Source organism: Natrix helvetica (assembly GCF_964273705.1).
Source record: "Natrix helvetica genome assembly, chromosome: 1".
Taxonomy (NCBI): domain Eukaryota; kingdom Metazoa; phylum Chordata; class Lepidosauria; order Squamata; family Natricidae; genus Natrix; species Natrix helvetica.
In genome coordinates this window covers 358,566,385-358,591,682 of record NC_138548.1, presented here as the reverse complement: position 1 = coordinate 358,591,682, position 25,298 = coordinate 358,566,385, and the positions used below count along the sequence as shown (strand labels likewise).

The following is a 25,298-nucleotide window of genomic DNA, read 5'->3' as shown; positions in this document are numbered from 1 at the left end:
TGTTTCAGTCTCTGTCCATCTGTCTCTGCCAATACTTTATTTCTTGAGACAACACCACAGTTTCTCCTCCACGCAGTGTTCATCGGCATAGGAGATTTTTAAAAATTCAGAAAATAATTTAGCAATTTTTAAAGAAATATCCAACAATCATTTTCACTTGCTCCCTCTTCTTCTCTTTTCATAAAGCCTGAAGGAATCGAGAAGGAAGTGGTCATCAACAATTTGCTATGTGGAACCAGTAAGTATTGACCCGCAGCCCCAATTTCTCCTTCCTGCAGCTTCCATGATTAATGCACAAAGTCAGCTCCAGAGTGAGCTCAGCCTTTTCTGGCCTCTAAATGCGTTGGCATAGAAATCTCATTGTCCCCAGTCAGGATGTATTATTGTGTGTTGGAATTCATTTTTGAAATGTGTTCCTATGCAGCACCTGCAGTAGTGTTCAGCCAGTAGATGGCAGTATTTACAAGTTTGGATCTATGGTATATATACCCTCTATACTCTTTTGTTCTGAGCAGAGCTTCCTGTTACAGTTATGGAGTTGAGCAGTAAAGCACATGGTGATTGTACTCTTTGTTTGCTCTGTGTGGTGCTTTATATAAACATAATTTCTAACATTGTGGATAAGGGAGATGGAGACTGCTCAGCTGGAGGAGGCCAAATTGGGAATGGCTGGATAAAGTAATGAATACATACTTTATCCAGCTGCATGATGAGAGAGTCACATTATTTTCCCTAAATGGTTACTGAACTGGCTACTTTCCAGCTGGAAAACAAGAGGCTTACTATGATGTATAATGCATTGCCAATTGTCTCAAAGGTGCTTTTTTTTCAAAGGAAGCTGGACTGTTTTTTCCTTGAGGAAGATGAAGACATTTCGCTTCTCATCTAAGAAGCTTCATCAGTTCTGACTAGATGGTGGGGGGGATGGAAGGATTAAGAACTAAATCTTCCTCTCAGTCATTTCCCTGAGATCCTGAGGACACAGATAAACCTCCAAGTGGCCTCAACAACTCTCTAAAAGAATGCAAATGACCAGCTGCCTGTAAGGAAAATAAATCCTTCCCCACCAACCAGTTAGAACTGATGAAGCTTCTTGGGTGAGAAGTGAAACATCTTCAAAGAAAAACAAGGAAAGTCCAATTGCCTTTTGAAAAAGCACCTTTAAGACATCTATGACCTGGAAGACTGAGAATCTCCATAGACATAATAGCTTTGCCAGCTTAAGCTCCCATATTCTTGATTTTTTTCCCATAAGGCACCTCAACATCTTAAACAGGTATATTTATTGCCTGGCAGGCTCGGTCCATGAAATAATACGATCCCAATAATAGTTACAAGTTAGGTAAAAATCTACCTTTTAGCCAAGCCTTTAGAGCATTTTCAGCTGGAGATTTCAGGCCAAAATTGAATCTGGGCTCACCATGTTCTCTAGAACTAATCCTAAGTAGCATTTCACCACCCCAGAAAGGTGATCCCATCCTTTCAATGAGGATTTAAAAAAAATCTATGTAAAAATGAATTAATTGGCCCTCTACAATATATTGCTGTTTCTCCAACATGGCAACTTTAAGACATATGGACTTCAACTCCCAGAATTCCCTAACCAGCATAGGTCCACCTGTCTTACTTGACAAATTGGAGAGACATGGCTCTACAGTATGATCCTTACATTATTATATACAAGGCAGAAACCTTTTTATTTTTATTTATTTGTCAAGCATGTATAACAGATATAAGTATAAACATGATTATGAGTACAGGAAATGGATACAAGTAAGGGGGGACAGTAGGGCACGGACGGTGGGCACGCTGGTGTGCTTATTACAGACCTCTTGTGTCAGGGGAAATTTCACCCTGAGCTAATGAGGTCTTAGACCGACGGCTTTCCAAACAGCATATCTTCAGAAAAGCGAAAGTAAGATCCAATAACGAGTTCTAATTAAAACAAACTTTTAATATGAAAATAAAATGAATAAACAAATCTATCTAATTGTTACATTTTTGGCAAGAGCAGTTTGTCGCCCACCTTCTTGGCAGACGAACAGAAGATCAAAAAGAAAGAAGTCTCTGGAATGTGTGATGTATTATGAAAACGTGTTAAGAAGCATGCGCAGTAAATCATTGCTGATAAGGGCCTATGACCTGCGCAGTAATTATTCAGCTCGGCTAGCAAACAATTAACGCAGTGACATCTTGGGAATGGGGTGAGGTCAACAGTAGAGGTTAAGGTTAAGGTTTTTGGGGTTTGAGGATGAAGCCACAGAGTCAGGTAGTACATTCCAGGCATTGACAACTCTGTTGCTGAAGTCGTATTTTCTGCAATCGAGTTTGGAGTGGTTTAACTTGAGTTTGTATCTATTATGTGCTCGTGTATTGTTGCGGTTGAAGCTCATTGATAGGTAGGACATTGTAGCAGATAATTTTGTGTACTGCGCTCAGGTCAGACTGAAGGCGGCATAGTTCTAAGTACTCTAAGCCCAAAATTTCAAGCCTTTTGCTAGAGAAAGAGAACTATATGGCCCCCTATAGAATAGGGGTGGACAAACATGCAGCCATAGTGGTGCACCCAGTGGTGCAGTGATGAGAATGCAGTATTGCAGGCTAATTCTGCCAACTGTCCACAGTGCAATTCTCACTGATTCCAAGATTGACTCAGCCTTCCATCCTTCTGAGGCTGGCAAAATGTAAACCCAGATTGTTAGGGGGAAGGGGCTGACTCTGTAAACCCCTTACAGACGGCTGTGAAGCCCTGTGAAGCGGTATATAAATCTAAGGCAGTGGTTCTCAACCTGTGGGTCGGGACCCCTTTGGGGATCGAACGGCCCTTTCACGGGGATCACTTAAGACCATCGGAAAACACATATTTTTGATGGTCTTAGGAACCGAGGCACCAATTTTATGGTTGGAGGTCACCACAACATGAGGAACTGTATTAAAGGGTCGCGGCATTGGGGAAGGTTGAGAACCACTGGTTTAAGTGCTATTGCTATTGCTTAGAGCTACAGGTGAGTCTTAGAACTTGTGAAATTTAAAGGAGAGGCCAATTCTTAAATGTCCCCATCCATCGGATTAAATGAGAAAATGAGAAAATTAGCAAGAGGCTCAATCCAGGCTTCTCTCTCTCTCTTGCTTGCAGAAGCGAGCAAATCCACACCTATTTCCTTGAAGGTCCCAGAGAACATAGTGGAGAAATCTGCCAGGGCGTACTTCTGTGTGCTGGGTAAGTGATTCACTGTTGCAAGAATCTGTGTGCAAACTGCTATTCCTTCTCCTTGGGGAAGGAAAGGTAAAAGTTTCCCCGTCTAGTTATGTCCAACTCTAGGGGGCGCTGCTCATTTCCGGTTCTTAAGCCAAGGGAGAAAACATTGTCCCAAGATGTTTCTATGGTCATGGCTATATGTTGAGGCACGCGGAAGGCAATGACCTTCCCTCCTAAGTGGTGCCTATTTATCTACTTGCATTTGCATTTTGCGTGCTTTCAAACTACTAGGTGGACAGGAGCTGGGGCGGAAGCTCATCCTGTTGCACAGCACGCGGGTCTCAAACCTGGGTTGTCAGTTTTCCAGTGAATAAATTGAGCCTCTTTAAACACTTCAAAAGGACTCCATATTTTCATTCCAAGGGCTCTTTGACAGTGGTGGGATTCAAAAGTTTTTACTACTGGTTCTGTGGTTGTGGCGTGGTGGGCGTGGCAGGGGAAGGATACTGTAAAATCTGCATTCCCACCCCACTCCAAGGGAAGGTTACTGCAAAATCCCCATTCCCTCCTGATCAGCTGGGACTCGGGAGGCAGAAAATAGATGGGGGAGGGGCCAGTCACAGGTGGTATTTACGGGTTCCTCGAACTACTCAAAATGTCTGCTGCCACTTCTCCAGAACTGGTCAGAACCTGCTGAATACCACCTCTGGTCTTTGAGCTTGTCGATCAGAAAGGTCAGCAGTTCAGCAGTTCGAATCCCTAGTGCCTGCGTAACGGAGTGAGCTCCCGTTACTTGTCCCAGCTTCTCACAACCTAGCAGTTCGAAAGCATGTAAAAATGCAAGTAGAAAAGTAGGAACCACCTTTGGTGGGGAGGTAACAGCGTTCCCTGCGCCTTCGGGGTTTAGTCATGCCAGCCACATAATCACGGAGACGTCTTCAGACAGCGCTGGCTCTTCGGCTTTGCAACGGAGATGAGCACCGCCCCCTAGAATCGAAAATGACTAACCCTGTTTCTCTGGCTCTTTTGTCCCCTGGCCAAATCTGCCTCTCCCTAACTTTCTGGGATTCTCCGTTTCCCTCACGTTGAAATGCCTCCTCACTCCCCAAAGTATTCCCAACTCTTGATGTCTTTCGTATCTCTCTTGCCTGCCACAGGTGACATCTTAAGCTCAGCCATCCAGAATGTGCACCAGCTTCTCCGGTTGCCTTCTGGCTGTGGGGAACAAAATATGGCTCTCTTGGCCCCCAATATTTACATCTTGGACTATCTGAACGAGACTGGCCAGCTGACTGAGGAAACGAAGTCGAAGGCAATTGGATACTTAGTGGCTGGTAAGAAGATTTACAGAATTATGCAGAAGGGCCTCTATCTGCTTTCCTTTGGGGGGAGGAAGAACAAGAGGAATTCATTCATTCATCCATCCATCCATCCATTCAATAATCAGGGCCCAATAGAAGGATCAATATATGCATTCGTGGAAATGTGACGCTAGCTGAATTATTAGCAAACCACCAGCCTAATGATGAATTACATTAATTTATGGCGGTCAATTTTGATCAATATAGCTGGAGTGGTGCGGTGGCCGTATAGGTAGAGCTCTCGCCTCACAATCAGAAGGCTGTGAATTCGATCCTAGGTAGAGGCCGATATTTCTCTCTCTGGGCACATTGAGAATATATCTGTGGAACAAAACTCTGCATTGGCAACAGGAAAGGCATCTGGCCATTAAATACTCTGCTAGCTCCATTCAGTTGCCCCGTCTCCACGGGATTATGGAGTCATTAAAAGATGATGATGATGATGGATTTAAATAATTATAGCAGCAAATTCGGGATAAGTTTGCTTATCTTTTGACCCTATTTTCGATTTGATTATAAAATGGAGAATGAAAAAATAATAATGGTAATTTTCCTTTCATTGAAGAGGGATATGTCCATTTATTAAATATTATTTTATCTTATTACCCAAATGGCACCTCTGATGTAATTAGTGAGTGTTCTTCTCCTTTGATTATAATCTTTCATTCAATTCCCCCTAGCCTCCAATTTTTTAAAGTCTATGGGAAGAATTCTTTCTAACTAATTCCCAAATCGTATTTCAAATTTATCTCGACTCCTAGGCCATTTGTAACTTTCTAAAATCCAAGTTTTAATTACAATTTATTTCACTAAGAATTAAAAGAAACTTACCTGGTGTTTTCAGACTTGTTGATCCAAAGGTTTGTAATAGCTAAAAATTAGTTGACAAGCAATTTTCGGAAGTAATGAGAAAAGGAAGTACAATATATGAACCCAGTATCCTTGAAGTTGCTGATCATGGTTTGAGCGTTCCCTCATCTCCCAGGCCTCTAAATTGAATGGAGGCGACACTGCTGTGATATCTGTGCAAGGAGCAACTGTCCGGAGCACTTGTGGGTGATCTCAAGTCTTCTCCTTGCTGGAGAGGAATTGTCAAAGAGTCAGTCTCCTTTCAGTTTGCTTATTGGCTCTGCCTTTTTCTGGAGCCATCTTCAATCTGCCATTCCTTCCTCAGAAGTCTGGGCATGGTCACCATTTGTGTAGGAGATTACCCAAAAGTCCCAAGCTTCTAGTTAGGCTGGGAGGGCAGAAAATGATTATAGCCATTTCTGAAAATGCCAAAACGCAAACATGGACGCCTTCAAAGTCACCCATCCCTGAACTTGACTCAAGGAAGGCTTCGCCATTTATTGAATAAATACAAACTAACATTCACCCTCCGTTTGCAGGCTATCAGAGACAGTTGAACTACAAGCATGCTGACGGTTCTTACAGCACCTTTGGGGAACGGAACAACGAGCCTGGAAATGTTTGGTAAGGTCTCACAGCGTTTGCCTCTGAGGTTGTCTCTGCAGGTTTACACGCGTGTGTGAATGCAGAAAATGAATTTCTCATCTTGGCCAGTATCGTTCGCAAGGCAAAGATTTCCCTGATTGCAGGGGAAGCTTGTAATGGGCAGGAATAGGAGACCAGAGAAATGCTGGTATGGGCAGTGACGTGAGGTGAGGTTTATGGCTGGTGAGGCACTGACCCAGTGGTGGGTTTCAAATATCTTTAGACTTGTGGACTTCAACTCCCAGAATTCCACAGCCAGGCATGCTCAGTTCCGATTTAAAATGACAGCATTTGTTTCTCTCTCCCTTCCTCCCCCTCTCAAACACACACACACACACAAACACACACACACAAACACACACACACACACACACACACACATGTTGGATTGGACTACCTCTCCTACCCTCTTCCCTCTCTCACTCACTCTCAAACAAACACACACACACACAAAAGTTGGATTGGATATCTTTTCCAGTGGCTTGAAAGCAGCTCCTCTGCCATCCCCCTCATTCCCCTGCTGCCTTCCCCAAACACCTCCACCATTGCAAATTCAGTCTGCTGTCTGGGTGGGAAATGCTTGGAATACAATAAAGCCCACCCACTCACCTCCTGCTGGCAGGCTGGGGTGAGAGGAGAGGCAGAGAAGCCGGAGGGGAGCCAATCCGAGCCTTGCAAAAGAAAGAGGGGGAAAGTGTGTGTGCTACAGCGTGGCTCTTTGCCTGGCTTCCATGGATGACTCTGCTTAACTGTTTTAAAAAAGCCTCTAAAAAAGCACCCTCTACTATGAGGCAGGAGAACTGCTGCTTCAACTATGTCAGGAAGTTTTAGGCTTTTAACCCTTGCTTAACTCTGCTCGAGTGATCATAAAACGCCTAAAGTCAGACTAGAGGAGGCATGCAGTTCTCCTGCCTCATAGTAGAGGGCACTTTTTAGAGGCTTTTTTAAACAGTTAAGCAGAGTCATCCACGGTGAGGCACCAACTAGCTCAGCTTTTTCCTTTTACATTGTTTTTTCTTTTCATGATGAGAGCGGTGAGCTGTGCCTCACTTGCCTCACCTGATAGCAGTGTTCCAGTATTTGAGGGGCTGCCACAAAGAAGAGGGAATCAATTTATTTTCCACAGTACCAGAAGGCCAGGCAAGAAATAACGGAGATCAAACGATAAGTAAAGGCGATAAGGTCTCCTTTTGTTCTGACTTGGGCTTTCCCAGCAGCAGGAAGTCGAGTCCTCATCCTGATAAACCCCTTTTATTTAATTTACAGTGAATTCCTCTCCAGCAAAGTCTCGGCCCACAGTCCTTCAAGATAGTTCACAAACCAACCTTTATTAGGCTTGGAGAGTAGCCAGGCTGATATCTTTCAGATGCTGCGATACTTGGCAAGAATGCAGGAATGAACTAATGGCCTCCTGCAAACTCCACTCCCCTTTCGCTCCTCTTTTATTTCCTGGGAGGGGGGCATGTGGCCTTACTCCCAAGTCGACCCCTGTTCTTTAGCTGTTCCCTTTGTCTGGCAACTCTGCGCATGTGCACACTGGGAACAGGCTCCAGCTGTTCGTCTGCCTCACTGATGTCTGACTCTGAAGGCAGCTGATAACTGGCATACGGCTCTGGCCCCCTCTCTGCCTCCGACACAGAGCCCTCATCAGAGCCTACCCCAGACTCCAGGAGTGGCCCATCTTCCTCCCCAACCCTCCCCACTGTCGGAATCTGCTGCCAGATCCGCTGGCTGCTGGCCGCCCCCAAAACCCTTGAATTTTAATGGCTTATTGCACACCGAGCAGGGAAGATTGTTCTTTAAAGCAGGGCTCCCCAACCCACCCACCCACCCCCAAGTCCATGGGGCAGCACCAGGTCACGGCATGCCAGAAATCGGGCCATGCAAACAAGCGAAGACCCGTCCACGGGACGCAAGCAGCACACAAATCTATACCCCATCCGGTCCGCGGAAAAAGCTTCTCTCCATGATCTCCCGCGGCCAGAAGGTTGGAGGGGCCGCTGCTTTAAAGTGTGCCCAGAGGCTGGAACGGACAAACAAATGAATGAGGCTGCGTTCTTGTCTTTCTTGCAGGTTGACCGCTTTTGTCTTGAAATGCCTTTCTCAAATGAAGGGAAAGATCCCTGTGGAGGAACGGCACCTGCTTGACGCTCAGACCTTCCTGGCCTTAAAGCAGAAACCAAATGGCTGTTTCCAAAGCACCGGCTCCCTCCTGAACAACGCGCTCAAGGTACAGAGAAAAGCAGCCCGGGAAATGGTCAAAATAGCACCAGGGTCCACAACACACAAACAGCACAAAGAAAAGGAGCATTCTAATGATATTAACCACGTTTGTCAATAGTTCAGGTTTCAGTTTGTTTGGTTGTTCAACCAACGTAAGTTCAGTATAATATTAAGAGGTGGCCTGAGGGTTTGAGGGTTGGGCCACTGAGCAGTGGCATTGGACGCAGGGCTATCTAGTCCCCTGATGGAGAACCTACGCCACCTGGGGCACACAGAGCCATTTCTGAGGGCGCCCTCCCAGCTCCAGCGTGCGTGTGTGCGCTAGACAGCTGATTTCGGCCTTGATTTTTGGTCATTTCCTCCCTCCGAGGGCGAAAAACAACCCAACGTGCAAGCCAGGATTTGGAAAACGGACCATTTCCAGATTCCAGGGGGCCTCCGGGGAAGGAGGGGGGCAGGGGAAGCCGTTTTCACCCTCTCCAGGCTCCTAGAAAGCCTCTGGAGCCTGGGGAGGGCGAAAAACAGAACTCCCGGGACCACTGGAAGTTGGGAAACGGGCTGTTTCGCCCTCCCCAGGCTCCAAGGAAGACATACGCGCCTGCGCAGGGCTGCAAAGGGGTGTGTGTCATGCATGCATGTGCAGGGGGTACCGCGTTGGGGGGATTATGGGGGTGGGTACGCGAGCACATGTAATAGCAGGCGCATGTGTACTTTCGGCACCCGAGGCGAAAAAGGTTCGCCATCACTGATGATGTAGCCCTTTTTGGGACAAAGGGGGGGCTTCAAGTGGACCCTTGACCTGTCGAGGTACGATCAGGTTGGAAGATATGGAGAAAAGGTGGTTGTTATATGAGGATGATGGCAACCGTAGTCAGATTTATCAGGAGGAACCAAGGTGCAGATTACTAGAGCCGAGATGGAGAAAGATATACGTATACAGCGAAGCAGTACAGAACTGAGCTAAGGGACCATTTGCATGTAAATCAACTTGAGTAACAAAAGTGCTTTTTTTTTCCAAAAGGAAACTGGACTTTCTTGGTTTTTAATCCTTTGGGGGGTTGTGGGGGAGAAACATTTTGCTTCTCATCTAAGAAGCTTCTTCAGTTCTACTGAAGAAGCTTCTTGGATGAGAAGTAAAACATTTTTGAACACACACACACCCAAAAAACCACAAAAAACCACTTGAAATACTGCATTCAGTTCTGGTCGCCACGATGTAAAAAAGATGTGGAGACTCTAGAAAGAGTGCAGAGAAGAGCAACAAAGATGATTAGGGGACTGGAGGCTAAAACATATGAAGAACGGTTGCAGGAACTGGGTATGTTTAGCTTAAGAGAAAGAAGGACTAGGGGAGACATGATAGCAGTGTTCCAATATCTCAGGGGTTGGCCCAATGAAGAGGGAGTCAAACTATTCTCCAAGGCACCTGAGGGTAGAACAAGAAGCAATGGGTGGAAACTAACCAAGGAGAGAAGCAACTTAGAACTGAGGAGAAACTTCCTGACAGTTAGAACAATTAATCAGTGGAACAGAAGTTGCCTCCAGAAGTTGTGAATGCCCCAACACTGGAAGTCTTTAAGAAGATGTTGGATAGCCATTTGTCTGAAACGGTATAGGGTTTCCTGCCTGGGCAGGGGGTTGGACTAGAAGACCTCCAAGGTCCCTTCCAACTCTACTATTGTATTGTATTGTAAAAAGTCCACTTGCCTTTTGGAAGAAGCACCTGTGAGATAATCAGCACCTAGATGACTGAGAATCTCCACAGATAACCTGAGCGACACCTCTCCCAATTTTGCGCGTTACATGGTGATCTCACCTCCACCAACCTGAGGGAGACTACAGATCCTAGAATTCCCAAGCAATATGTTCAGGAGGGAGAATTCTGGGAATTGAAGTCCCCATAGCTGGAGGTTGGGAAAAGAGACTTGGGGAGATGGGACCTGCCCTTCCTGCACTCTGTGGTGGTGATGGCTCCATCCCATTTTCTTCCTCACAGGGCGGAGTTGATGATGAGGCCACCTTGTCAACTTACGTCACCATCAGTTTGCTGGAGATGTCCTTGCCTGTCACGGTAAGAAGCCGCCTTCGCCTCCCACAGACTCCAATTTAGCAACTCATCGCTCAAGAAAGCTTCCTCTGAAGCTGATTGCCCCTGAGCATAATAAAAGTCAAGATGCTCTTGGCTGAGTTTCATTGACTGCATCCAAACATCAGCTCTGCCATTGCCATCTTGGCCAGTTTGCTTTTCCACCTTTATCTAAAACATAAATGGTCCTTTATACAATGACCACAGAATTTATCTACCATACTATGTTACGCAAGGCCTACCGTATTTTTCGGAATATAAGACGCACCGGTGTATAAGACGCACCAAGATTTCAAAGAGGTAAGTAAGAAAAAAAAGTTTTTGTCCTCCCCGGCCCCCAGATGCACTCTGGAGGCTTCAGCAGGGCTGGGGGAAGGCAAAAACGCCCCCGTTTTTCACCAAAATAGAGGCATTTTTCCCTTCGCCCAGCCCTGCTGAAGCCTGCAGAGTGCTTCTGAGGGGTGGAGGGAGGCAAAAACACTTGATTTTTGGTGAAAAATGGCCCATTCTTTGCCCATTTTTCACCAAAACGGGGGCATTTTTCCCTTCCCCCAGCCCTGCTGATGTGGGGACAGGACTTTGGGAGGGCAAAAAATGGCTGCATTTGATGTATAAGACGCACCAACATTGCCACACATTTTTAAGGGGGGAAAAGGTGTGTCTTATACTCTGAAAAATACGGTACTTATACAGGTAGTCCTTGACTTACAACCACAATTGAGTCTAACATTTCCTTTGCCAAGCAAGACAGTTGTTAAGTGAGTTTTGGCCCTGTTTTGCATCCTTTCTTGTCTTGGCTGTTAAGTGAATGCAGTTGTTAAGTGAATCTGGCCTTCCCATTGACTTTGCTGGTCAGAAGATTGCGACTGTCATCTGAATCAGATGCCGAGAATCCAAATTTGGTTACATGACCCTGGGAATGCTGAAGCGGTTGTAAGCGTGTAAAGCAATCGTGTCACTTTTTCAGCGCCACTGTAACTTAAAAAAAAAAAAGTTTTTATTTGTTATTTATTTTCATACCAATAAATAATTAGGTCAATAATAATTAGGTCAATTCGTCTTACCATCAACCCCCAAAAGCTCTTCTGCTCTCCATACACCAGGGGTGTCCAAACTTGGGAACTTTAAGACTTGTGGACTTCAACTCCCAGAATTCCCCAGCCAGCCATGCTGGCTAGGGAATTCTGGGAGTTGAAGTCCACAAGTCTTAAAGTTCCCAAGTTTGGACACCCCTGCCATACACCATATTTGTATCCATCACTTTCTTCTCCCTCTCTCCTCCTCCTCCCTATCTCCTTTCCTTCCCTCTGTCCTCCTTCTCTTCTCTACTTCCCCTTCCTCTCTCCCCTTTCCACTCCTTCTTTCTCTCCTCCTCTTCCCCCCACCTCCTAACCCTCTCTTCCTCCTCTTGTCTCTCTTCCCTCTTCCACACTCTTCATCTCATTTACATGGTGTATTTCAGCATCCGAGTGGGCTCCATTTAACGTTGATGGTGTTGGCAATTTCATTTCAATAAACATCTTTCATATTAATAATTTTAACATATATCCTGGGGTCACTGTAACTTTGAAAGATCCCTAAAAGAATGGATGTAAGTTGTCGACTACCTGTATACAAAACCTACCATGTTATACTGCAGTAGTCCTTGAGTTGTGACCACAATTGAGCCCCCAAATTCTGTTGTTAAGCGAGACACTGGCTAAGTGAATTTTGCCCCATTTCATGACCTTTCTTGCCTCCCTGAGTGAATGAATCATTGCAGTTGATTAAGTGAGTAACTTTGTTGTTAACAACTTTGTTGTTGTCCGGTTGTTAAGTGAATCCGGCTTCCCTATTGACTTTGCTTGTCAGAAGGTCACAAAATGGGATCACAGGATCCTTGGGACATGGCAACCATCATAAATATGAACCAGTTGCCAAGCATTCCAATTTTAATCACATGATCACATGGGAATCCTGGAAAAGTCGTAACTATGAAAAAGGGTCTTAAGTCCCTTTTTTTCAGTGCCGTCGTAACTTTGAACGGTCGCTAAACGAACAGTTGTCAGATGTCGACTACCTGTATACAAAACCTACCATATTATACTATAGTATACTATCTACTATATCAGGGGTCGGCAAACGTAAACACTCAGAGCCATTTGGACCCGTTTCCCACAGAAAAGAAAACACCGGGAGCTACAAAGGTCGTAACCGGAAGCCCCCTGTTCAATTCTGGAGCTGACCGGAAGTTCAGTTCCCCCCACACCATAGAGTCTCCTCCAAGCCCGGCATACTTTTTCCTCTACCTGTCATAACCAAAAGCCCTATCAATTGTGGGGACAATTGGAAAACTCTCCCCTTGCCATAGAGTCTTCTCCTGGCGCACTCTGCTTCTCTGCCCCCCCCTCCACCCTCCACCGGAAGCTCCTCTTAAAATTGTGGCGCCGACCAGTGACGGAGCCGCAGCAGAGGGAGGAAAGAGCCACATGCGGCTCCAGAGCTGCAGTTTGCTGACCCCTGTACTCTCCCATCTACTGTACTATATTTAATCGCCTATACCTGTGATGGCGAACCAATGGCATGCATGCCCAAAGTGGCACGCGAAGACATGTCAGCTGGCACGCGTGGTGGGTTTCTGGCACGCATATGCGCACAATGATCAGCTGTCCTTTGCGTGTGCAACAGAAGAGCTGGTCTTCTGGTTTCTGTTGTGCGCATACGCTCTGGCCAGCTGATAATCGTGTGCGCATGCATGGCAGTAATCGGAAGATCAGCTGGCCAGTGCAAATGCATGAGCCAGAAATCGGAAGTTACTTTCCTGGCGGGAGCAAGCCCATTGGGCAGCTTCTCTTCCAGGCCATGTCCATGATGTGCATGTGGTGTGCGCACAAATCGCACTCTCCCTTTCTGGCATCGCTGTCCTACACTGTAATATTTACCTCCTATAATATCTACTTAGGTGGTTATTAGGAGCCAAAAAACAGCCCCTCCGGTCCACGGGAAAAAATCTCTCCGCGGAACTGGGTTCCTGGGGGCCTGGCCTGTTAATTTTATACAATTTTTAAAATGTTGGTGTTATATTCATTCGGTTTGTTTCTTGGATTGTTTCTAATTTCCTTTTAAGTTTTGTAATATGTGTTTTTTAATGCTGTACGCCGCCCTGAGTCCTTTGGGAGAAGGGCGGCATATAAATCCAATAAAACAAACAAACAAACAAAATTTGTGTGTGTGTGGGGGGTCAATGCTCAAGATGAACGTCTTCCTTCTTTCTCCCTGCAGCATTCTGTGGTGCGCAATGCTTTGTTTTGCCTGGAGACTGTATCCCAGCAGAAAGATCTCCCCATCTACACCCAGGCCTTGTTGGCGTACGCTTTTGCTTTGGCTCATAAGGAGGACAAAGTGACAGCATTACTGCAGAGTCTTCAGGGAAAGGCTGTGAAAGGAGGTGAGAAAAACACTAGTGGGAGAAGTGAGTGGATTTACTGTGAGGGCAACCGGCCCAAGAGATGGGCAAAGGGGACCTTTATCCATCCATGAGATGTAGGTGACTTTGTTTTCTTACAGGCAGTTCTCGACTTACAACCCCAAATTTCACTGACTAAGTTAAATGGGTCCCCTTTTTATGACCTTTCATGCCACAGTTTTATTTTATTTAGAAAACGTATATGCAGAGGTGGGCTTCAAAAATTTCAGCCACGGGTTCTCTGCTGGGTGCTGGGTGGGCGTGGCCATGGTGGGAGTGGCCTAGTTGGCCTCAGGCACCACGGCGTGTGTGTGTGTCTGTGTGCATTTTAACCTTCCCCGGGCTCCAGATGCTTTCCTTGAGCCTCTGGGAGGGTGAAAACTGCCTCCCCCGGGCTCTGGAGAGCCTCCGGAGGCCGGAAATGAGCCGGTTTCCGAAACTTCCAGGAGGCCCATTTTTCCCCCTCCCAGAACCGCCCATAACGTTAGCTACGGGTTGTCGCTACAGGTTCGCCCGAACCTGGGGGAACCCGTAGCAGCCCATTACTGGCTGCGACCTATTGAAGAGAGAATTACCTGACGTTGGATGTAATGTCGAACTCCTTGTGGGCCTTGACCCCAACACACGTTTCGGGGATTGTGCTGACAGACAGTGCAAATGGATCATCTTCGGGGTGTGGGAGCACATTGTACCTCAAGGTAGTCTGAGGAGGGAATATATGTGTTCATGGGTCATCTTTGTTGGCCAATTAGCCAGTTCAGGCAAGGCATATTTCCCACTGCTCTCAAGGGAAATCTAGGACCCCTTGGCCCCCTCCAGACTCATGGGGGGGAGGCATCGTTTCCTAGATCCACGTAGCTCAGCCTTCTCTGGTCTGATGTCCTGCAGATGCGTTGGGCTTCAGCTTACAATATTTTCAGCCAAGTTTGCCAATAGAAGCTGAAGGCTGACCCTTCTGGAGGGTCCACCAACTAGGCCACGCCCACTATGGCCACGCCCAGCCAGCCACCAGGCAGAGAACCCATTTGCTGAAATTTTTGAAGCCCAGCCCTGAATATACATTTTCTACATTACTTTGCATCCAAAACGGGCAGCCTAGAGACTCCTGGGAGGTAAGGGGTGGGGCGGGGGGGGGGGAGGGATTGGGGGGGCGGGGCCAGCCAAGGGTGGGGTTCTGAGGTTCTCCGAAACAGCCTCCGAATGTTAGCTATGGGTTAGCTAACGTTAGCCGTAGCTAATCTGTAGCAGCCCATCCCATCGCCTAACTTGCACATGGCGACTCAAGAGGTACAAAAAATATAAAATGTAATATACAATATAAATATAAAAATAAAAAGAAGAAATATAAGAACACCATATAAAAGAAAAAAGAAAAATAATAAAAAGAAAAATAATATAATAATAAAATAATAACCCTCCAAACCCCCACCCCGGTGACACGTTGTTGAGTGAATTGCTGCAGTTGTTAAGTGAGTCTGTCTTTCCCCCTGTCACTTTGCTTGTCGGAAAGTCGCAAAAGAGGATCACATGACCCAGGGGACGCGGCAACCGTCATAAATACGAGTCAGTTGCCAAGCACCCAAAATTTGGATCACATGTCCATGGGGATGCTACTGCAACAGACATATGAGTCCAATTGGTCACTATTTTTGGTGCAATTATAACTTAACTTGGTCACTAAATGAACAGTTGTAACTTGAGGATTACCTTTGTACTCTTATACCTCTCGATGCATCCCATTCTTTCAGTACAGAGGCCTTTACGCAGCTAGTCCTCAATTTACGACCACAACTGAGCCCCCAGTTTATGTTTGCTAGAAATTGGTTACGTGCGTTTTGTCCCATTTTGCAACTTTTCTTGCCGCCGTTGTTACATGAATCGCTGCAGTTCTTGAATTAGCCACACGGTTGTTGAGTGAATCCGTCTTCCCCATTGACTTTGCTTGTGAGAAGGTCGCAAGCGGGGATCTGCAACCCGTCATAAGTATGAGTCCGTTGGCAAGCATCTGAATTTTTGACCACATGATGCTGGAAAGGTCATAAATGGGGGGGGGGGAAACGGTCCTCAGTCGCTGTTGTTCAGTGCCGTTGCAGCTCCAAACGGCCACTAAGCGAAATGTTGTAAGTCGAGGACTCCCTGTAAACCGGTTTGGATGGATGATCTGAATCCAAAGACTTAACTCTTTCTTCTTTTTGGCTCCCAAGACGACGGCTCCATTCACTGGGAGAGGCCCGTAAAGCCAGAGGTGAAAAAGCCACTCTACTACGAGCCTCAAGCTCTTTCAGCCGAGGTGGAGATGACCTCCTACGTACTCATGGCTTACCTGACCCTGCTTAGGAGAACTACGCCAGTGTCCCAGGACAACTTGGCAATCCCCACCAATATTGTGACATGGCTTACCAAACAACAGAATCCTTCCGGAGGATTCTCTTCCACGCAGGTTGGTGGCTCCCCTCTGCGGGTTTGATATGTTGGACGCCGGGAGTGTTTTGGGTTGGGAGAAAATGACTTCCCGCCAGAGAGGTGGGGTTTTAAGCTGGGTTGCAAAACGCACCAGGGCTGGGAGCCCTCAACCCTACGACCGCAATCGAGCCCAAGTGAGCAAAGTGAGTTTTGCGCCCGCGTTTTACGGCTTTTCTTGCCACGTTTGTTAAGACTCTAGAAAGAGTGCAGAGAAGAGCAACAAAGATGATGATTAGGGGACTGGAGACTAAAACATATGAAGAATGGTTGCAGGAACTGGGTATGTTTAGCTTAAGAGAAAGAAGGACTAGGGGAGACACGATAGCATTGTTCCAATATCTCAGGAGTTGCCACAAAGAAGAGGGAGTCAAACTATTCTCCAAGGCACCTGAGGGTAGAACAAGAAGCAATGGGTGGAAACTAATCAAGGAGAGAAGCAACTTAGAACTGAGGAGAAACTTCCTGACAGTTAGAACAATTAATCAGTGGAACAGAAGTTGCCTCCAGAAAGTTGTGAATGCCCCAACACTGGAAGTCTTTAAGAAGATGTTGGATAGCCATTTGTCTGGAACGGTATAGGGTTTCCTGCCTAGGCAGAAGGTTGGACTAGAAGACCTCCAAGGTCCCTTCCAACTCTACTATTGTATTGTAAGTGGATTCCTTGCAGTTGTTAAATTAGTCACCCGGGTGTGAAGTGAATTTGTTTCCCACTCCACTGATTTGGCTTGTCGGGAGGTCACAGAAGGGGAATCGCGCGATTCGGGACACTGCATCTGTCATAAACGAGAGTCGGCGGTCAAGCATCTGAAGGTAAATCACGTGACCATTAGGTTGCGTTTTTCAGCGCCGTTGTAACTTTGAACAGTCACAAGCTATTCTCCAAAGCACCAGAGGGACGGACAAGAAACAATGGGTGGAAACTAATCAAGGAGAGAAGCCACCTAGAACTAAGGAGAAATTTCCTGACAGTTAGAACAATTAATCAGTGGAACAGAAGTTGCCTCCAGAAGTTGTGAATGCCCCAACACTGGAAGTCTTTAAGAAGACGTTGGATAGCCATCTGTCTGAAACGGTATAGGGTTTCCTGCCTAGGCAGGGGGTTGGACTAGAAGACCTCCAAGGTCCCTTCCAACTCTTTTGATTCTGTTCTGTTCTGTTCTGTTCTATTCTATTCATCACTAAACAAACTCTTGTAAGTCAAGGACTAACTATACAAGTGGTACTGTAGAGCAGTAGGTCAACAGCTGGCAATGGTTTACTTAGTGACCATTTGAAGTTACAACGGGGCCTGAAAAAAAAATGACCTGCCCGTTTTTCGTACAACCATTGTAGCGTCCCCATGGTCACTTGTGCAAAATTCAGAAGCTGGACAACTGACCCCTGCCCCAAGACACTACCATCAGGCGCCCTGCAATATTTTAAAAGGAGACTTAATACAGATCGTACTCGACTTGCAGCCATTCACTTAGTGACTAAAGTTACAACGGCATTGGGGAAAAAAGTAACATGATTATATTTCACACTTACGACGGTCGCATGTGTCGTTTCATCCAAATTCAGCTGCTTGGCCACTGATTCCCTTTTAGGACGGTGGCAGGGTCCCGGGGTCGTATGATCCCTTTTGGTGACCTTCTGACCAGCAAACTCAATAGGAAACCAGGTTTTCACTTTGCAACCGTGTGACTAACTTAAGGACCGCAATGATTCCCTTAACAACGGTGGCGAGAAAGGTAGTAAAATGGGGCGAAATTCGCTTAACGATGGACTCATTTAGCGACAGAAGTTTGGTGCTCGATTGTGGCCGTAAGTCGAGGACGGCCTGTATTGCTAACACCATCGCCAATGTTTTTCCAAGACAGCGATCAAGTTGTGTGAATCTGATTTAGATCGCTTTTCAATTTCCCATATGTCGCTGGACAAGCTAGATTGGATCAATACAATACAATGCAATACAATAGTAGAGTTGGAAGGGACCTTGGAGGTCTTCTAGTCCAACCCCCTGCCTAGGCAGGAAACCCTATACCGTTCCAGACAAATAGCTATCCAACATCTTCTTAAAGACTTCCAGTGTTGGAGCATTCACAACTTCTGGAGGCAACTTCTGTTCCACTGATTAATTGTTCTAACTGTCAGGAAGTTTCTCCTCAGTTCTAAGTTGCTTCTCTCCTTGATTAGTTTCCACCCATTGCTTCTTGTTCTACCCTCAGGTGCCTTGGAGAATAGTTTGACTCCCTCTTCTTTGTGGCAACCCCTGAGATATTGGAACAATGCTATCATGTCTCCCCTAGTCCTTCTTTCTCTTACGCTAAACATACCCAGGATCAGGCCCACCACAGCTGGTTAGGCCTAAAACGATTGTGAGAGTAGAATAGGCTCCACAATGACACTTTTCCCAAGGCCTGGGTTGAGGAACTGGGCATGGCTAGTCTAGTGAAGAGAAGGATCAGGGGAGACACGATAGCAGTCTTCCAAAATTTGAGGGGATGCCACAGAGAGGAAGGGCTCAAGCTAAAGCACCCGAAGGGCAGACAAGGAACAGTGGATGAAAACTGATCAAGGAGAGATTCAACCTAGAAATAACGAGGAACTTTCTGACAGTGAGAACAATCAATCAATGGAACAGAAGTTGCCTTCAGAAGTTGTGGGAGCTTCATCACTGGAGGCTTTCAAGAAGAGACTGGACTGCCATTAGTCAAAAATGGTGTAGGGTCTCCTGCTTGAGCAGGAGGTTGGACTAGAAGACCCCCAAGGTCCCTTCCAGCCCTATTCTGATTGATTGATATTCTCCAAAACACCAGAAGGCAGGACAAGAAGAAATAGATGGAAAATAAGCAACCTAGAATTAAGGAGAAATTGAATTAAGGAGAACTATGATAAGGAAAATATTAGAATGTGCAGAAATGAATAGGTTAACACTGGCAATTGAAGAGAAAGAACAAACTGGTTATTATGCGATATGGGAAACCTTTTATCGATGGTTAGAGAATAAATATAAAAAGTAGATATAAAAGTAGATGAGTAAAAGATAGAAAACAAGAGTTAAGCGAACTAAGAAGAGGAGGTAAAATATCTGATATTTAATGTGTTTTTTATTAAGCTAAGAATAGATTAAATAATGAATATGAGTGTAAATTTTAACAGTTATTGCACAAACATTTGTACCAGGATGACATACTGTTTAATTGGAAGATGGATTATTTGTACTAAAATGAAATTGGAAAAAATTGGAAAAAAAAAAGAATTCAGGAGAAATTTCCTGACAGTCAGAACAATTCACCAGTGGAACAGCTTTGCCTTCAGAGGTTTTGGGTGCTTCATTACTGGAGGCTTTTAAAAAGAGACTGGATAGCCATTTCTCTGAAATGGTATAGGGTCTCCTTTTTGAGCAGGGGGTTGGACTAGAAGACCTCCAAGGTCCCTTCTAGCTCTGTTATTCCTCTTTCATCCTCTCATGGACTCTTCCTATGCATAAAACTTTGAAATCCTCTTCTGGCTTCCTATCTACCATTGAATAAAAATGATTTGGGGGGACCCGGGTGTCATATTTGTGTTCTTGGGGGGGATAAAACCACCTTCACCTCAATCTCTCCTTGCAGGACACAGTGGTGGCCCTCCAGGGCCTCTCCTGGTATGCGGCTTTGACTTTCTCCAAGAACACAGCAGGCACGAAAGTGGCCTTGAAGTCGGGTGGGACCAGTGTGAAGGAATTCCATGTGGATGACACCAACAGGCTTCTGCTTCAATGCCAGGCCATGCCCACCGTGCCTGGGGAGTATGCAGCGGTTGTGACTGGGGAAAGTTGCGTCTATGTGCAGGTGAGTTTCCCAGGGATCCTTGGGAGAGGAGATGGCAGTGACAGGATGCAGGAAGTTACTGTTGTGGGTCAATTCAATATATTTTAAATACGCTGGCTATGAGCAAGGCTTCCAGGCTTCTTCATGGGAAGAAAAGAGAATAGCAAGAACACTTACAGTAGACTTATATACCGCCCCCACGGTGCTTTATAACACTCTCTGGGAGGTTTACAGTCAGCCTATTGCTCCCCCAACAATCTGGGACCTCATTTTACCCACCTCGGAAGGATGGAAGGCTGAGTCAATCTTGAGCCTGTCAGAATCGAACTCCTGACAGTCAGCAGAATTAGCCTGCAATACTGCTCATCAAATGGAATAGCAATAGCACTTAGACTTATATGCCACTTCACAGACCCCTCTAAGCAATTTCACAGAGTCTGCCTATTGCCTCCCCACAATCTGGGTCCTCATTTTACCCACCTCGGAAGGATGGAAGGCTGAGTCAACCTTGAGCCTGGTGAGATTCGATCTGCCAAACTGCCGGCAGCCGGTGGTCAGCAGAAGTAGCCTGCAGTCCTGCACTCTAACCATTGCACTTCTCTGCAGAAGATACATTTATGAATTGAAGGGCATTGGAAAAAAAATGGGGATTTTGTTTTTGTTAAAAAGGCCTTTTGCTGTCTGTGAAAAAGAGAACAAGTTTGGCATTGGGTGGGCCTCTCCGGGGAGGGATTTAGGCACATGCTCCACTACTGAGAAGATTTGGCTCCCTCTCCTAAACACCTGACTCAGAGCAGAAGGTGGAGGAACCTGGACGAGAGCTTCCAAAGAGGATCCCAGTTTATAGCCAATGAGTAGCTCTCCTACTCTGAGGTGATCATCACTCCCTTCAAAATGTAGGAAGGAGGCTCTCTGAACTCTTTGAGTGAGGTGGACATGGAGTTGAGGCTATGTCCATTGGCCGGAGAGAGAAACTCTCTTCCCACTTTAGGCTTCGAAGTGCAGAGAAAGCGTCCCAAGGCACCTGGACTTCCTTGGTTTTCCCTTGAAGGCGTTTCGCTTCTCATCCAAGGAGCTTCCTCAGTTCTGACTGAATGGTGGAAGATGGAAGGATTGAGCCATGGTGGCGCAGTGGTTAGAGTGCAGTACTGCAGGCTATTTCTGCCGACTGCCGGCTGCCTGCAATTTGGCAGTTCAAATCTCACCAGGCTCAAGGTTGACCTTCCATCCTTCCGAGGTGGGTAAAATGAGGACCCGAGATTGTTGGGAGGGGGGGGGGGCAATAGGCTAACTCTGTAAACCGCTTAGAGAGAGCTGTAAAAGCACTTTAAAGCGGTATATAAGTCTAAGTGCTATTGGTAGGGCTATTGATATTCCCTGCAGTCATCTGGTCTTCAACACTCTTTCTGAGAGTCCGTGAGGCCTTTCAGCAGTTCCAAGAAGGCTCCTCCCTCCTCCCCACCTATTCAGGTGACCCTGAGAGCATGAGTAAACCTCCAAGTGGCCTCAACGGCTCTCTAAAAGTATGCAAATGACCACCTGTCTGCAAGGAGTATCAATCCTCCCATCCTCCATCATTCAGTATTGAAGAAGCTTCTTGGAGGAGAAGCGAAACGTCTTCAAGGAAAACCAAAGAAAGTTCAGTTGTCTTTTGAAAAAGCACCTTTGGGACAGCCAAGACCTGGATGACACCGAGAATCTCCATGGAGTAAAAGGAGCCATAAAGTAACATGGTCCTAATAAGGAGAGAAAGACCTGGAATGGCGAAGAGCAGAAGGCTGGTAACCAAGGAAACGGAAAGGAGAAAAGTTTAGGCCTTGTTTAATTAAGAAGGCCCAAGACTCCGTCCTTGCATTTCTAGCATGGGAAGGTAATAGTAACTGTGAATAGTAACTGTGAAAAGGATCTTGGAGTCCTAGTGGACAACCATTTAAACATGAGCCAGCAGTGTGCAGCAGCTGCCTAAAAAGCCAACACAGTCCTAGGCTGCATCAACAGAGGGATAGAATCAAGATCACGTGAAGTGTTAATACCACTTTATAAGGCCTTGGTAAGGCCACACTTGGAATACTGCATTCAGTTTTGGTCACCACGATGTAGAAAAGATGTGGAGACTCTAGAAAGAGTGTAGAGAAGAGCAACAAAGATGATTAGGGGACTGGAGACTAAAACATATGAAGAACGGTTGCAGGAACTGGGTATGTCTAATTTAATAAAAAGATTAGGGGAGATGTGATAGCAGTGTTCCAATATCTCAGGGGTTGCCACAAAGAAGAGGGAGTCAAACTATTCTCCAAGGCACCTGAGGGTAGAACAAGAAGCAATGGGTGGAAAATAATCGAGAGAAGCAACTTAGAACTGAGGAGGAATTTCCTGACAGTTAGAACAATTAATCAGTGGAACAGCTTGTCTCCAGAAGTTGTGAATGCCCCAACACTGGAAGTCTTTAAGAAGATGTTGGATAGCCATTTGTCTGAAACGGTATAGGGTTTCCTGCCTAGGCAGGGGGTTGGACTAGAAGACCTCCAAGGTCCCTTCCAACTCTGCTATTGTATTGTATTGTATTATTGTATTGTAATACTGAAGAGCTGCTGCTAATTGGGCGACGGTGCTGAGCTCAGTCTGTCCATGTTCTAAGGTTGTGTTCTTCTATTGTGTTCTTCTACTGTGGAGCCACACCTGCTTCTCTGGCTGGCTTGCAAGAGGAAAGCATCTTTCACCAGAGAGGAAGGACTGTGGCTCTTCTGTCGGGTGGACCCTCCAGAAGGGTCGGCCTTCAGCTTCTATTGGCAAACTTGGCTGAAAATATTGGAAGCTGAAGGCCAACGCATCTGCAGGACATCAGACCGGAGAAGGCCAAGCTACATGGATCTAGGAAACGATGCCTCCCCCCCATGAGTCTGGAGGGGTCCAAGGGGTCCTAGATTTCCCTTGAGAGTAGAGGAAAATCTGCATTGCCTGAACTGGCTAATTGGCCAACAAAGATGACCCATTAACACATATATTCCCTCCTCAGACTACCTTGAGGTACAATGTGCTCCCACACCCCGAAGATGATCCATTTGCACTGTCTGTCAGCACAATCCCCGAAACGTGTGTTGGGGTCAAGGCCCACAAGGAGTTCGACATTACATTCAACGTCAGGTAATTCTCTCTTCAATATAGTTCGCAGTCAGGGGTGGGCTGCTTCGGGAGAACCCATAGGGAGAACCCGTAGCTAACATTATGGCCGGTTTGGAGAACCTCCAAATCTCATCCCTGTCTGGCCCCGCCCACCCCTCCCCTCCCAGGAGTCCCCACGTAGCCCGTTTTAAATGCCGGGTAAGTGTAGGGCCCGCTCAGAGGCTTGGGAAGGGGAGGAAATGGGCCTCCCGGAAGTTCCAGAAACAGGCACGTTTATGGCCTCCGGAGGGCCTTCCGAAGGCCTCCGGAGCCTTGGGGGAGGCAGTTTTCACCCTCGCAGAGGCTCAAGGAAAGCCTCCAGAGTCTGCGGAAGGCTAAAATGCACCCCTTCACACACCCCTACCCCGCCGTAGTGCAGGAGGTTGACTAGACCACGCCCACCCAGCAACCGGGCAGAGAACTTGTTGCTGAAATTTTTGAAGCCTACCCCTAGTCACAGGCGAAGGGGAATTGGCTGCCATTCAAGGGATGCCATGATGCCTTGGCGGTCTCTTTGGGTCTGAAGGACCGTCGCCTCCTCCTCCTGGCAGCCTCGGTTCATATAACTTGCTAAGCTAATCCAAAACAAACGCGATTTGTTTGCGGTCCCATGTATCATGGGGACCTAATACAGCTAGTCCTCGACTTACAACAGTTCATTTGGTGACCGTTCAAAGTTCCAATGGCAATGAAAAAAAGAAGTGACTTATGACCATTTTTCGCAGTTACAACCTGTGTAGCGTTTCCACGATCGTGGGATCAAAATTCAGATGCTTGGCCACTGGTTCACACTTTGTGACCATTGCTGTGTCCTGGGGTCATGTGATCCCCTTTTGTGACCGTCTGATGAACGAAATCAAGGGGGAATCCAGATTCACTGAAAACCAGGTGACAAACTTAGGAATTGCAGTCATTCCCTTAGCAAGTACAGCAAGGAAGGCCTAAAGGACTAATTTAACCGTTGCAGGGATTCATTTTACTGTGGCAAGGTTGTTGGTTAAATGGGACAAAACTCATTTAACAAATGTGTCACTTAACAACAGAAATTTTGGGCTCAGTTGTGGTCCTATGTTGAGGACTACCTGTAACATCTTAGCAAGTTGTGTGAACTATCAAGGTATGATATGGCTTATTTATTTGGGAATAACAGTGGCCCCTAACCTTTTGGGCACCGGGACTGTTTCTGTGGAGAGAGGTTTTTCCGCTGACTGGAGGGGGTAAAGTTTTATGAGCTGTCTGCATCCGGCAGATGCGGCTTCGCTTGTTTTCACAGCCCAGTTGCTGGCATGCTACAGTCCCAACAAATTAGCCATCAACAAACACACAGAGATAAATCCTGTTTACATACCATTTAAAAGATACAATTCAAAGCCTATGAAGCAAACAGCCTATAACATACACCTTCCAGCATCTATCATGTAGATAAGCAGGGAACAGCACCAGAGAAACAATAAGAGAGGAAACAATACCCTGATAAAGGAGGCATCAAAGAGGAAGCCACACTCCCCCCCCCACCCCAAGACTGGCAGGACTGACTTCCACACAGAAACAACCAACGTACTTCCCTCCCTTCTGCACTGATGATATTGCTTAGTATGGTCATGAAATGTCAGCAGGACAACACCAAATTCGAAGAGCAGAAAGAACAAATTTACATGCCAATCGGAGACTTGAACTGGATCTTCGTGGTAGAAACCCACCGGGTGATTGTGGGATCAGGAATGCAAAACCCCACACCCACCTTAACTGGCGCTGACATTGTTTCTTTTCCCTCTCGTTTGTCCAGTTACATCGGCAAGCGTCCTTCCTCCAACATGGCGATTATTAATATCAAGATGGTCTCTGGATTTGCACCAAATAAGCCATCTGTGAAGAAGGTAATTGGACAGTTTTTATATTAGGTTTCTTCTTCAAATAACCATTGATCTCTCCTGATTAAGGCACCTCAAAGAATTAGCTGTGGGTGGAACCTGGCTACAATAACCACCATCCAAGATTTATAGCCGAGATGTTGAAAGAGAATCTCTCTCTGTGTGGGGAGAGGAAGGAATGGGGAATGGAAATGTGCCCT

General features: G+C 46.2%; 2 protein-coding genes across 2 annotated transcripts in view; one reads left to right on the top strand and one right to left on the bottom strand.

Moving 5' to 3' along the window:
• LOC309397742 (uncharacterized protein) overlaps nucleotides 1-25,298 on the bottom strand; it is a 295,216-nt gene that overhangs the window by 89,602 nt on the left and 180,316 nt on the right. The gene's annotated exons all lie outside the window — the stretch shown is intronic.
• Nucleotides 1-25,298, top strand: part of LOC309397281 (alpha-2-macroglobulin-like) — a 90,333-nt gene that overhangs the window by 60,987 nt on the left and 4,048 nt on the right. Inside the window, exons 22-32 of the mRNA XM_081963152.1 lie at nucleotides 187-238; nucleotides 3,137-3,220; nucleotides 4,357-4,533; nucleotides 5,949-6,033; nucleotides 8,128-8,284; nucleotides 10,274-10,348; nucleotides 13,625-13,790; nucleotides 16,013-16,248; nucleotides 19,868-20,086; nucleotides 23,082-23,209; nucleotides 25,014-25,104. Of these exons, the coding sequence (XP_081819278.1) occupies nucleotides 187-238; nucleotides 3,137-3,220; nucleotides 4,357-4,533; nucleotides 5,949-6,033; nucleotides 8,128-8,284; nucleotides 10,274-10,348; nucleotides 13,625-13,790; nucleotides 16,013-16,248; nucleotides 19,868-20,086; nucleotides 23,082-23,209; nucleotides 25,014-25,104 (1,470 nt within the window). The remainder of the gene's footprint in view (nucleotides 1-186; nucleotides 239-3,136; nucleotides 3,221-4,356; nucleotides 4,534-5,948; nucleotides 6,034-8,127; nucleotides 8,285-10,273; nucleotides 10,349-13,624; nucleotides 13,791-16,012; nucleotides 16,249-19,867; nucleotides 20,087-23,081; nucleotides 23,210-25,013; nucleotides 25,105-25,298) is intronic.